Consider the following 14,169-nt stretch of genomic DNA (forward strand, 5'->3'; position numbering starts at 1 on the left):
TGTGCTCGCTCGGCACTGGGCTGTGTCCTCCTGCAGAGCCCGCAGGAGCATCGCGCGTGCTCTCGGACTCGGCTTCATCCTCACTGCCAGAGTCGAACTCACTTTCAGCGAACCGAGGGCTCGGACGATTGTCTGGAGAGGCCGAGGGCGACGGGCCGCAGCGCTTGCTTGCTCGCTTGCTTACAACCGCGTCTCCCGAGGGACCGATCGCCTCGGAGGCCACCTGAGTAGCCTCCTGAAGTGCCGAGCCTTTGCCGTGAGGCTTAGTGCTCTTGGCTTGCGCCTTTCCGGCAGCAGCCTTGGAGCGTGTCTTCGCACCGCTCTTTGCAGTGCCACGAGGCATGGTAACCGGTCGAAGTGAAGACCAAGAAGGAGAGCGCACAGACTGCTGCTCGAGGCTCGAACTGTGAAGTGAGCCTTCGCCGCGCTCGCGCGGCCAAGTCGATGGTTTTCGACTTTGAGAATGAAAGTTTGTGACGAACACTCTTCATTCTGATAGGTCGGTAAACCGAACCTAAATGGGGGAGGATGTAACATCGTACGTAGTCCTAAGTGTACCCCTAGTTACATGAAGTGTGACACGTCACACTTCAGAGGTATCACACGTCATTCTCCGGGATATTTGGTACAAGGTACCAAGGTCGTCCAAAGCCAACCATTGGTTGGTGACATTGCATTTCTATTGGTGACTTATAGTTTGTATTAAACCCAAGCTTTATCTACCTATAAATATACTCAGTTTACATTCTACCTTAAAATAGGTCACATCGCTCCCTTTTGATAAAGAGGGGACCTGTGAGCTGCCGTTCACTGAGAGTCCGTATACGCTCGGAAGCTAACTTCCTCTAGCGCAAGGTGCCGTGGGACCCCGTCACAAAAGAGCTCAATGGTTTGTTGTTTATTACTCGAAGTTTTCAGCTAGTGATGAGCTGCGTCGGCTGCAAGCAGAGCTGGTTAAAACCGTTTCGTGATTGTAAGATTGAGGGAAATTGGACATTGCAATAATTGATTGGTGTTCTTGCACAACAGTCAAAATTACTGTAAGTACTGACCACCATAGCGCGGTGAGCCAATCAACGGGATAATTTGGCTAGTACATTGACAGAGCAGCCTGTTCTCGCCAAAGCTGTCGCCACGTTGGTTGTGCAGCCCCCCCACTTTCATCCGTCTTTTGGTTGTGCAGCCCCCCCCCACTTTCATCCGTCTCACCAGCCAATTCGTAACTCACCCCGTGCTGCCACTGCAGCACCTGTCCACATCACGATGGAGAACCCAGCCAATGCCTTGAAGAATGCTGATGTGGTCAGTCTGCTGTTCAAGAATCCCACAAGACATGACAGTTGCTACTACAAGTGGTATATTTGACTTAGTTTGGGATGAACATGTTTCAATGGATGGTTATCTCGCCCCTGGGACACAAATTGTGAAAATTCCAGATTTTGAAACTAGCTTAGTCTAAATGCAGCGGAGGGGGGGGGAGAAGACTCTGCTTTCATCTGAACGAAAGGCAATTGTACGACAACTACGCGAGAGCTCCGTTCCAACCGCAGAACCCCGCGCCAAGCGTACGTCTCTCACTCGAAGCGGAAACGGACATTGAATGAGGCTTGGGAAACATTCGAAGGATGTTCAGGTTTCCGGATTGGACGATAGGAGTTTCATAACCACCTTTATTTACGGTAGCAACGGTCAGAACACTAGGAAGGACACAACCTGTGCGAACCAACTTGCGATGGCCACCACAGAGGCCTTTCTCAAGTTTTCTTCGTGCAGATCAAGGAGCAGCCTCCTCTCTTTCTCTTCCCCCTTCTTTGCTTCTACCATATCCAGTGCCCCGATTTCTGCCGGGTCTATCGCTGTCGTCGGACCTTCACACGTACCAACCCTGGAAGGCGTTACGTACCTTCTGTTCGTCAAGGACCTAGGGCTTACCGCGTTCGTGCGCAGAACAGGACCCGACGCGAGCGACACAAATCCAGAGCTCGAAGCCAAGGTCGCTACATTGCGCCACCGCATCGTGAGCGAGGAGGAGTCGGAGCTGTGGCCAGGATCCTACGCCGGGCACCCGATCGCATTTGTTCAACCTACCGATCAGTTCGTCGACCAATGGGCGCACGGACGGGTAGCGGAATATACAATGCATGACAGCAAGACTGAGCTCCACTTACGGTATGAAAATTAAGCGCTGCACATATCACTTACGAGTCTCTCGACAGTGATAGCAGTGGATCGGCTGAGCTACGCGCTTTGCACTCGTGCAACAATGAGTGCTACCGTAATGAGCGTGTGCGAGCTATTCGACCGACATATTGAGGTGATTGTGGCCTTGGGTAAAAGTAGAAGGGGATTCCATCATTAGTAACGTCGTCGCTGTTTAGCCTGCCATTCGATCCCAACGAACGTATGTCTCTCATTTGACCAGATACATTGGAGATAGTGTACGTGCGTCGGCAACGCATTCTGGACATGGAACTTAATACTCGAGGCACCAGTCAAGTGGACGTCTCTATGGACAGCGCCCCCCCCCAAATCAAACATTACAAACTATTGGAGAACTCAATAGTACATTTACCGGTCGGGACTAACCATATTGACTTGACACTTAGTGATTCGGACGATGAAGCAAAGGAAGACAAGCTTCTCGTCGACCCGCGGAACATCGAGCTGGTATGGCTGCAGAATAAACCGCTTTGTAAGCGCACTCGTGACACAGATTTAACCCCACAAGACCTCGACGAGAGCCTACCAGCATTTCCACCAGTCAATGAGGCGCAGACTTCGGCCTTTCGACCGTCTACGATGGAGTTTTACGTGAACGATGCAATAGCGAACCCTTCTCTACATGGTAAGAACGCAAAAACGGTACTTGAATCGGCTCAACAAGGCTCCAGGACCAAGTTTCATGCGACGCCACCAATACTCCGTCTGGCGTACGATTTCAGCTTCGGCATCCGCAGTCTTTCGCCGATGCACTTTCGTCGATTTTATCCAGAACGGGAACAGCGATCTACAACAAGATCGGCTAATATGACTAACTTTGGTCGCTCGAACACCGTAGAAGAAGCATCGCCGCCAAAATCAGTCGCTGAGATTGTCGAAGCCTTCAACACCCTGCTGCTCTTTGCTGAATGATTCTACAATGCCCACGTATGTAGATTTGTCAAGACAGGAGCTCAGCTCATGGAAAATTGGCAAAACTATCGTCCAGACGCAGCTACGTGCAGTATGCTCGTATTTTGGGTCAACTCCAAACCCGGACAATTTCGCAGCGAAATCATCATATCAAACATCGAGGTTGCGAAGCTAATTGGCCGCGAGCTCACACGCAACGACGATCACTTGATGAAGCTTTACCACAACCGGCACGACAGTCAGATTGCTGCAATGACAAACAACGTACACTTGTCCGTTAGACGCTCCACAACAGCCTTACAATCGAGAGCAACGCGGCAGTAAAACATCAGCGGTGCCGAGGGAGTTGAGCGCCATGTTGCGGAAACAAGGGGCTAAGACCATGTGCATGCGGTACCTATCGAAAACGGCAACTCCGGTCCAGCACGAGGGCAGTGTTTTGATCCAAACCGAGCGCATTTCAAGCCCCTGGCGCTACCAGCACACGCAAAGAGCTTAATTGACAAAACCTTCAGCGGGATCGCCTCTAAATGCAGCGATCTGTGAAACCAGGCCGCACTATCAGTTTCAGCACGGTCATTGGTCAGAGCACACACTCTCAAATTTGATCAACCGGTGATAAGGCATTCCGATAATAACATTGGAATGATATTGGGCCAGCTAGCAGAAATAAGATATTGTGTGTAGATAAATATTTCAAGAAATAAATCATTGGCTGTAAAAAAGGTGTATTGATGATTATCAACTGCACTACAGCAAAAATATACCCTTCGATTTTACTTGGTGTTTACGATGCACGCCACCATACTCGCATCCTAGAAGCGCCGATTCATCTTCAGATAAATGCTCTTTCTCGATGAATTGGCAGCATGTGCTGCCGGTGTGTGCTTCGCCCCACTGAAAAGTCTCTCTACGGTATTGGACGCTGGGGGAATGAAGCGTACGCTGTAGAACTACTTCTTCGCCACTCTTTGCTTATTCCTGGTCGATAGAAATTTATTCGCGAAGCTCAGAGGGCGTCTGTCGTGGCCTACCTTGCCGTGTCGTCTCAAACGGGTGCAGCATCAGCTGCTGGCAATTACGATTTTGCAAAAAAAGAAAAACGCTTTTTACGAAAATAAAGTACTTAATTCAATGCGCAAAATAACTTAAATTATGTTTTTTTTTCAAATTGGCAGAAAGCTGGCAATTTGAAAAAAATAATAATTTAGTGATTTATATTGGACTGAAGTCGCATTGCAAGGATGATTTCGGAATGCCTCCCGTGATCACCACTTTATCCGAAACTCACTCAGCTCATATTCACCAACAATCGCATGCGTACAATACACTCATTCAAACACAACTCGCACTCAGCCGTATCACGTCAGCAACTCACTGTAAGCGGTATGGTGAGCTCGCAGCCAGCCTCAACCGGGCTCACAGTTTTAAATAGCAACTGTCCAATAGTTGCTCGAGAAAGAGAACCTGTTTGACGTCTGTGTATTTTCACACTAAAGCCTCCGAGCACATAACTTGTTAGAACCCAGTTCCTGATTTAAGAGGTTCTAAGTAAATATCAGAACCATGGTTCTGGTTCGGTTCTGGAAATAACTGCCACCCACAGGACCCACTAGCATTGCAGAACCAATCACGGATCCTTGATTACGAATGGCCGCTGTGATGCGACACATATTATGCAGTTGTTATGTCGACGGGTGATGGATATCCGAGATCTCGTCATGGACTTTGGGTGACGAGGTCGTGGCAACAGCAGCTCCAACGGAGAAGCTGCTGGAGATCAAGGAGGTGGAATGCTCAAGTGTGATGACTGTTTTAAGTACCAGCCCAAACGAAGGGCTGAGTTGCTCGACGACCATGAGAATGAGCTTGCATGAATATTTCGTGAATGGTGCCATCACATGCGACGACGGACGGCTTCGGATGACACCAGCACCTGCGTCTGAAGCAAGGCTCGTAGGTTAGTCGTAGTGAGAAGCTAACTAGGAGCGTGCTAACTTTCAATTCACTTTCAATTTACCTTTCAAACAACGCTTCTCGTCTTCTACTCTTCCCGCATTCCTGAAAGTGCTACAAAGTCTGAGCCCAAACCATAGCGGACCGAATCGAAGACCGTCATATCGACATGGGGCCGACTTGACTTCACGGACCTCGGCAGTCCCCAAGCGATGCCTCCGGCAGCCCGAGCGGAGCGCGAGCCCGGACGCAACCTAGCGAATGTGCACTCGGAGCTGCACAAAACGCTACCCTAGCTGTCGCGAAGTGAGCGTCGAGCTGGGATGAGTACTCCTGAGAGCTATAGAGGCTTGGAGTCACCTGATGATCAGGCAACAATGCCAGCGTCGCCGACCACGCCCATGTCTGATGAAGCCATCGTCGCTGTACTGACAGCGAGGCTGCAAGACGCAATCGATCTCATTGGTCTGCAGCAGCGCCTCCTCAAGGAGCGTAAACTTGAAGCGGATCGACAAGCCGCAACGCAGCAAGCCCACGTCGTCGCCCAGCAGCTCGGAAATGAGACAGACGACAACGTATCCAGCAACTACGACGATCAGCTGCACGGTGCTGCTCACCACGATGATGAGCATGTATCAACGACCAACCCGCCTAGGCCAAAGGACATTCGATGCCGAAAGCTCGCGGGAACTGAGGTGTATCCGGGTCTCGGCGCAGGTCTAGATGACTTTCTTAACGTGTTCGAGCGTGCGGTCAGAACCGAGAGCCAGCTCAACAGATCAACTTGGACGCCTACACTAAAGGCGTCAATGCTGGGCAACTTCCTGGAGGGTGATGCACACAGATCGTATCACGACTTCACAGGCGATCGTGATATAACGTACGATGAACTGACAAAGCATTTGAAGGGTGCCTTCGGCTGTCACTTGAGCCAATATAAGCTACGGAAGAGACCCGACACTCCGAAATGCAGTGGCGACACCTGGCAACAATACGTACGATATCTGCAGTTTATTGAGCGTCTCATGAAAGGTGACCAGACGCAACTACTACTCGAGACAGTGTGCCAGATCGCTTGTCCAGAGCTGACGTCGACACTACTCAGCAAGATCAACGAATCCAGCAAGGAATACATGCATGATCTGGACCGGGTGGTCAAGCTTCTGCAACGGCTGAAGGGTGACGGGCGTTGTGTTGGCCAGAGCAAGCAGAATCCGCCTCAGCAGCAGAACAACCTACACAACAACAACAAGCAGCAAAACAAACAGAACAAGCTTACACAGTCCACGCAGCCGAACGGTGCGAAGGCGTCAAATGCTGCAAGTACTGCAACGAGCTCAAAGAGGACAACAGGCTGCTGGAACTGCGGAGAAGCTGGACATCGATCGTTCGAGTGCACCAAGCCCACAAAGACAGCCGCGAAATCCGATCCCGAAGGCCAAGCGAAACAGGCCATGTCGCACTGCAGTGACAGCGACAAGGATGACTCGAGCTTCACCAGCGATGACGGCGATGGTCAAGCCAGCATGTGGATGGCTGCAGCAGGTATCGACGATTCTGCAAAGAGGACGTCGACCTGGATCGTCGATTCAGGTGCCTTTCATCACATGTGCTCTCGAGAGGATGTCCTGATTGGAGCGGTGCCATCAACGATGACCATCACAGTTGCCAACGGTGAAGTAGTGACGGCTAGTATGAAGGGCAGCTGCCTGATTCGTGTGGGTGACGGCCGTACTAACAAGGTTGTGCTACTCCGCGAAGTTCACTGTGTTTTGGAGCTACACCAAAACCTGCTATCGATCACGGAGCTCGCTGATCACGGTATCTCGTGCCAGTTCAACTCGAGCAAAATCTGCGAGCTTAAGGACCGCAATGGGAGGACCATTGCTGCAGCAAATCACCGTGGTAAATTGTGGAAGTTGGACGGCGAAATGGTGGAGCCCAACACCAGCACTGTAGCAATGTTCGCTGATGCTGCGAGCGCTACACTTCAGCACTGGCACAGCAGGTTGGGACACATCAACTTCCAGGACCTGCTCAAGATGCACACACACGGTCTGACTAGTGACATGAATGTGCTGTCCAAGAAGCTCAAGTTCTGTCTACCCGGTGCTGAAGCTAAGCAGACCAAATCAAAGCAGCCAACCACCGATACTTCGACATCAGCACCAACTGATGAAATAGGTGCTGTACTTGCTGTCGATTTGAAGACCGACATCAAGCAAGACCGACAGGGACACAATGACATGTTGACGATCGTAGACCATGGTTCGAGCTACAATCGTGTGTACCTGCTGTATACCAAGGATGAAGCTACCAAGCATCTCGAGGACTTCATTGCTAAGTACGAGAAACCGTTCGGGGTCACAGTGAAGGTGATTCGCAGCGACGGTGGCTGCGAATTATGTGGTCGTGGATTGTGGAGCTCTGCAAGAATCGTGGTATACGACAGCAACTCACTCTTCCAGATAAGTTGTCATCTAACGGCAAAGTCGAACGCATGCACCGAACGTTAATGAATTCTGCGCGTGCTATGCTATGGACGTCGACACTTCCCGAACGCTACTGGGGCGATGCAGTGCTATTTGCCTCGTATGTGTGCAACCATGTGCCAACTCGTGCTAATGCAGCACAAGGCACCGCTACATGTCCTGACCGGAAACGCGCCCAAGGTGGGGAATATTTTGCGGTTTGGTTCTTGGTGCACAACTCACATCGCATACAAGAAAGCTGCATCTGTCAAGGTCCGTGCCGAGAAGGCTGTGATCATCGGCATGAGTAACAACCAAAAGGGATACAAACTGCTTATCCCGCGGACGAAAAAGATCATCGTGAGCGCCGACGTACAAAATATCGAGAAGATGGACGTCAACGACCCTGAAACAAGGAGGTACTTGCGGAGTTAAATGGTGAGAATGATTCAATCGATGATCAGCCACAACAATCGACTGTGGCGCCATCAGCTGCAACACTCGATTTGGAGACTCAATCGGCTCGTAAGCGGCGTGAAACACCCAGCGATGATCCTGGAGAAAGCTTTAACGAAGAGGACGAGGACTCAGGAAGGTTAATTAGCGATGGAGTCCTTCGACGTGTGTTCGGATCTCGCAAGAAGCTGAAGAGGGATGACTTTGAGCTGAGGTAGGATCTAATCAGTGAGTTCGCCGGCTATGCTACTCTCTTGCTCTCGACCGCCAAGCCAGCAACCCCACGTAACGTTGCCGAGGCGAGGCGGACCCCTGTGTGGCCGGCGTGGAAAGCCGCCATCGAGAAGGAGCTCGCTGACTTGAAGGCCAACGGAACTTGGGAAGTGGTGGAAAGACCTCCTGGTGAAAAGCTGATTTCGTCTAAATGGGTTTTCCGTATCAAGTTCAATTGTCGGGGAGAGCTCGAGCGCTTTAAAGCTCGCTTAGTTGCGAGAGGCTTCACGCAGCGCTTCATGATTGACTTCGTCGAGACGTATTCTCCCGTACTAACGTTTTCGAGCCTGCGATTCAAAATCGGTGTGGCTGCACAGTGGCAACGTCGGATGAAGCTAGGAGACGTAACAAATGACTATGTGAAGTCCGAACTTGTTCGACTGCTCTACATGCGCCCTCCGGAAGGCAGTGGCGATGAAGGCAAAGCGTGGCTTCTGCTCAAGAGTCTATACGGACTCAAGCAGAGTGGTCTGCTATGGAACAATGCCATTAACGCATACCTGTTGTCTATCGGCTATGTGCGCAGCAAATTGGATCCTTGTCTGTACTTTCGCCGTCATAAGGGCAAGCTTTCGCTGCTTGGTCTGTACGTGGATGACGTTCTCGTCACCAGTGAAAGTGACGAGGACAGCGACTGAGTCATGAGCAAGTTAAACCAGCGTTTCGACATCAGGGATCTTGGAGAAGCGGACAAGTGCCTGGGTATCAGCATTGTTCGTCCCGCTGATGGATTTATTCTCCACCAACGTGATTCAATTCTGCAGCTGCTTACCGACATGGAGATGGCAGACTGCAAGGTAATAACAACCTCCATGAACACCATGCGCCAATACGACGACAACGCTATCATGGAGCGCAGCAGCGTCATGCGCAAGGCCGTGGGTTCGCTGTTTTGAATCTCGAAGTGCACCCGTCCAGACATCACGACGGCTGTGAACTACTTCGCGCGCTTCGTGGCACGACGTTGTGAAAGACATTAAGTTGGTGTTAAGCGCATCCTGCGCTACCTGCGTGGCACCATGGAGTACGGTCTGCTCTTTCAGTCTGATACTAACGCGGCGACGACGTTCCAGACTACAATCTTCGCCTATGCGGATTGGGCCGGCGACAACCGAGACGCCAAATCTGTCTCCGGTGCGGTAGTGATGCTAAACGGCATGCCGATCGAGTGGCACTCGAAAAAGCAGAACTCGGTCGCACTCTCGACCATGGAGGCAGCGTATGTGGCGGCTGCGATGGCAGTGAAAGACTGCATCTGGATCTGGCAGCTGATGATTGAGCCTGGGCTGTGGACACAGAACTAAGCTGCTCTCCTGCTCATGGACAATCAGTCAGCCATCAAGGTTATGGAGAACGAGATGGCATCGCAGCGGAGTAAGCACATCAACATCAAGTTTCACTTCATTTGTGATGCTATCGCGAAGGGTGACGTGGTGGTAAAGTATTGCCCCACGCAAGAGCAGCTTGCCGACATCTTCACCAAGCCACTGCAACGCGTGCTTTTCGAGCGGCTGCGGCTGCGTCTTCGTGTTGTCTCAACAGCATAGCTCTCGAGGGAGGCTGTTGGATATCCGAGATCTCGTCATGGACTTTGGGTGACGAGGTCGTGGCAACAGCAGCTCCAACGGAGAAGCTGCTGGAGATCAAGGAGGTGGAATGCTCAAGTGAGATGACTGTTTTAAGTACCAGCCCAAACGAAGGGCTGAGTTGCTCGACGACCATGAGGATGAGCTTGCATGAATATTTCGCGAATGGTGCCATCACATGCGACGACGGACGGCTTCGAATGATACCAGCACCTGCGTCTGAAGCAAGGCTCGTAGGTTAGTCGTAGTGAGAAGCTAACTAGGAGCGTGCTAACTTTCAATTCACTTTCAATTTACCTTTCAAACAACGCTTCTCGTCTTCTACTCTTCCCGTATTCCTGAAAGTGCTACAACGGAATCGTCCTGGATGTCGGCTCCTGGTGTCGGCAGGAGTGTGGTGCCGTTCGGCAGCGTTGTCGTCTGGATAGTATACATGTACAGCACTCCACAATTTTACTTTTTCACAATCATCAAGGGGAATTATTATAATAACAAGACTCTTGTACTACAAGAGAGATTAAACACATACCTTTGGAACTTATCAGTTACAGAAGTATAAATAAATTTAATGGATCAGGTGATTTGTCCAGTTCATCTCCAATCCCTGTGAAGCGATATAAAAGAGTACATGAAGTGCAATCTACGCTTATTCAGGGGGACATCTGTATGACTTGCAGTATTAGAAGAGTCACCTGTTTTGTACCGTCCATATTCTTTCATTAAATGTAGTTTCATACTCTTTAAGTCACTCTTTTAGAAACATTTCCCAAATTCCTAGCACTAAGCGAGACTCTTTTTTTCTCCTTAGCTAATTACACGCTAAGAAAGGGTTACCTCTCTTGGTACCGCTCAAATTTTTTTAAGACACGTTTCAACTCAGCTCATGCTTTCGTCAAAAAAATACCCTTCAAATAATAATATGCCCCTGCGGCCCGCAAATGACTCCAAGTTCAACGATCGTATAACATTTCTTTTTGAATTATTACAGCGAAGTACAAACATTTTTTGCCGGTACACTGTTCAACAACAGTGGACTGAACAATCAACAGGCTAATGGTTACCAAATATCATATTATATTTTTAATAGTAGCAGTACTATTTTAAAAATTTAATATCAATAGAAATAGTAGTTAAGTCTTAAAAAGTTAAATGATTTTTTTTTAAATTTACTAAGAAAATTGAAAATATTCTACTAGATGATATTTTATGAAATGTTCCCAATTAAGTACGTTTCCTGCCACGGAATACGGTAGCTGGAAAATCAGTGAAGTTAATTTACCGAATTCCCTAATTATCACGTACTACTACCTCCGTTCGGAAATAGATAACCATTTGTTTTTTTTGCGCAGCGCTCCGCCTCGTTTATTTGAGCGTTCATTAATTTGTGAGAGGCTGGCTAGCTAGCTTTATGACAGAGAGCTGACAGTGAGAAACTAAGCAAGGCACAGGCTTTCATGCTCCGCCGTGCAACTACAGATACAAAAACGGATCTAAGACGGCAACATCATCGCCACATTTTGAAGGGGCGCTCAGTGGGGCTTCTGGAACTTCAGCGGTAGGCGGTGGGGAGCAGCTCGCTGCAAGAAGCAGCATGTACGCGTTAGCATTGGCGAGTGAGGTAGCGTCACAAGGCAGTGACGTAGGGAGAGTGCCAGCTAGTACTTGCTTGTCCTTGTGCCGGAGGCGCGCCAACTTGTGCGTGGGTGTAAGTAGTGGGCGGGTCTGTCTGAGCGCACGCCGTATGTAGCCTTCCTTGATCAGCTGCTGAGCCAGGTAGCAGCTCATGTTGGACGCGCGCTGAAGCAGACGCTGGTTTTCGCGCTCATTGACAGGAACTGCAGCGATTCTCTCGCACAGCTCAGCTCGAACCACCTTCTTCCTACCACATGCGCTCTTCCTTGACTTGACTACGGCTGCTACTCGATCTCCCATCGAATTGATTCCACGCCTCCTAATTCGCTCGACAACTTGGCGGCCCACACGGAAGTACGCTGCAACCCGAACGATCTCTCCATGTTTGAGCACTCCTCCCACGCTGCGAAGCAGTAAGGTCTCCCAGACGGCCTAGCGCTCACTGTCTGTGATCTCCCCCAGTTGCCAGCTTTCAAAATGAAAGCTGGGAGCGGGACAGTCTGGTCGGGAAAGCGCGGGAGATTCGAAATCCAAAAAGTGATCGGCATAGAGGGGGTATTATTTTGGAGAGGCTGTTATATAATTAGAAATGGTTCTCTTTTTCAGAACGGAGGTAGTATTTGTTATGGCATTCAGGAGGGTTTCAGCCAATCAGGGGCCGAACGGGAAAGACCTCCGTGCATCCTTAGTTATCGCATTCTGTCGTACGAACTGTCTTTCTGTCTGTGCATTTTGCCATCGGATGGCTCCTACGCAACTCCGCCGCCCAAAATGGGCGACCACGACTTCCAGGAGGCCGAGGCCGTAAGGTGAAGTGTGAGATGTCAGCCCCTGTGTGAAGAGGCTAGCACCAGCAGTACATACAAGTGGACTGTCAGTGCCTGGCATTGACACTGACAGCCGATCCTACATCCTATCCTACGCCTGTTGCTGCAGCCTGCGGCTGCGCACTTACCAACGTGCCACGTGCGGCTGTACCAAGTTTACTATGATCGATGGACAAGAGCGACCGTGCCGCCGTGCTGCTCACGACAACACTGACTTAGGTAAAGTATGGTTTACATTAGTATATGTATCGAATAGAACTTGCGGAGAGGCGTACTGGCTTGCGTGAGGCTTGCTCTCTCTCTCTCACAATTCAATTTGCGGTTCAGCGAACCTCAGAGAGAAGAGCAAGCCCACACCAGTACTGCAGCCCTGTCGTGGCCTTTTGCCCGGCAGTCACTGTGTTTACGTACCTCTTTTGATTGCTTTACTACTTAAGTGTAAGTCTACTCTAATGGCAGCTACGCTTAGAAGTGACCTACGCTTAGAGAGCAGTCCGGTGACGCGCCCTGCGTCACCTCAGCTTATGAGCCCAAATAGGGTCCATGGCTCGACAACGGACGCACCTGGTGTGGAAGATCAAAACGCTGGCGGAGTTTCGGCGAATGGGAGTCGAGGAGCGCGCCGATTGGCTGATAATGTGACTGATGGAGCTACTGGACGTGACGATGATGTTCTGTCACACGAAGAAGCCGAACACCTTATCCGGTCATTATCCAGAATTCAAGGTGGTCGATCATTGGTAGAAAATCTACTTGAAAGATTGCGAACTCGCAACTTTCCAGTTAGAAATCAGCCCCCACCGCCACAAAGCAATCCAAGTGACGGCAGTGACCCCAGCACAGGACACAGCGAAGCCCAGAGCAGCCTACCAAGCATGCTGGACAACCAGAACCCCGGCGGGCGCTACGACGACGCAGAGCTCGCAGAGCACACGAAGTCGCTGCGCAACACGGCCGACATTCGGCTGCCCCCGTTATCAAAGAAGGAAGAATACACGGCGTGGGTTAGTGAGGTACTGTTGCATTTTGAGAGCCGCCTGCTGGGCGAGATTACCTATGGTGCCGAGAGATTTGACTCCGTGGAGGGCTACAAGAGGCTTAAGTATGCTGAGTGGTACAAGGCAAGGAAGGTGAAGGCTTTCTCAGCCCTAGCATTGTCACTCTCGGTGGATCTACGAACAACATTCTAGATCAACTCCATCCGTGATCAGATAGATGCTCCGTCACTACTTTGGCAACGAATTACTGAGCATTTTGAGGCGGGTGACGGCGTTAACCCTGATTACCGACGGCGCGAGCTGATGAACCGTCAGCTGCAGCCCAAGGAAGCCGTGACTACGTATGTGCAAGACATTGATGCTATGGTGCGTCGACTGCGACTAGCGAAGGGCGAGTTTTAAGAGTGGTAATATGCAAGTCTACTTATCTCGAACACGCTGTTGATGTTTCCTGAGCTGGCACGAGAGCACTCACTTTGGATGAGCAAGCACGATCGTCGGACCATGACACTTGCTGAAGCGCTACAGCGCCTGCGCACTGCGGAACACTCAAGCAACCAGTTGCAACAGCAAATGTCACTAGCGGCGCCAAGGCCAACGCAGTCAAACACGAACCAAGTGAATAATGTGAGCCAACATGCAAGACAAGGACATGCAGGCAAGCGTCAGAGGCAGCGCAAGGGCAAGAATGCTGAAAAGAAACAGCGCTATACCTGTGCTAACTGTGACCAGCATGGCCATTGGTACGCAGAATGTACTGCAAACACTGGCATGGAACTGAAGCCTGAGTTGGTACAACGACTGAAAAAGAAGAAGGCCAAGAAGCAGGCAGTCTCAT

General features: G+C 50.4%; 1 protein-coding gene across 1 annotated transcript; it reads left to right on the forward strand.

The window, feature by feature from the left end:
- Positions 1–1,459: 1,459 nt before the first annotated feature.
- On the forward strand, positions 1,460–3,631 carry PITG_07668 (uncharacterized protein; the record flags this gene model as incomplete). Its single annotated transcript, XM_002904570.1, has 5 exons — positions 1,460–1,565; positions 1,953–2,169; positions 2,607–2,930; positions 3,156–3,396; positions 3,428–3,631. 5 exons carry the CDS (start codon positions 1,460–1,462, stop codon positions 3,629–3,631), a joined length of 1,092 nt encoding a protein of 363 aa, XP_002904616.1.
- Positions 3,632–14,169: the final 10,538 nt, after the last annotated feature.

The sequence above is a fragment of the Phytophthora infestans genome, genomic scaffold (assembly GCF_000142945.1).
Source record: "Phytophthora infestans T30-4 supercont1.11 genomic scaffold, whole genome shotgun sequence".
In the NCBI taxonomy this organism is placed as follows: domain Eukaryota; phylum Oomycota; class Peronosporomycetes; order Peronosporales; family Peronosporaceae; genus Phytophthora; species Phytophthora infestans.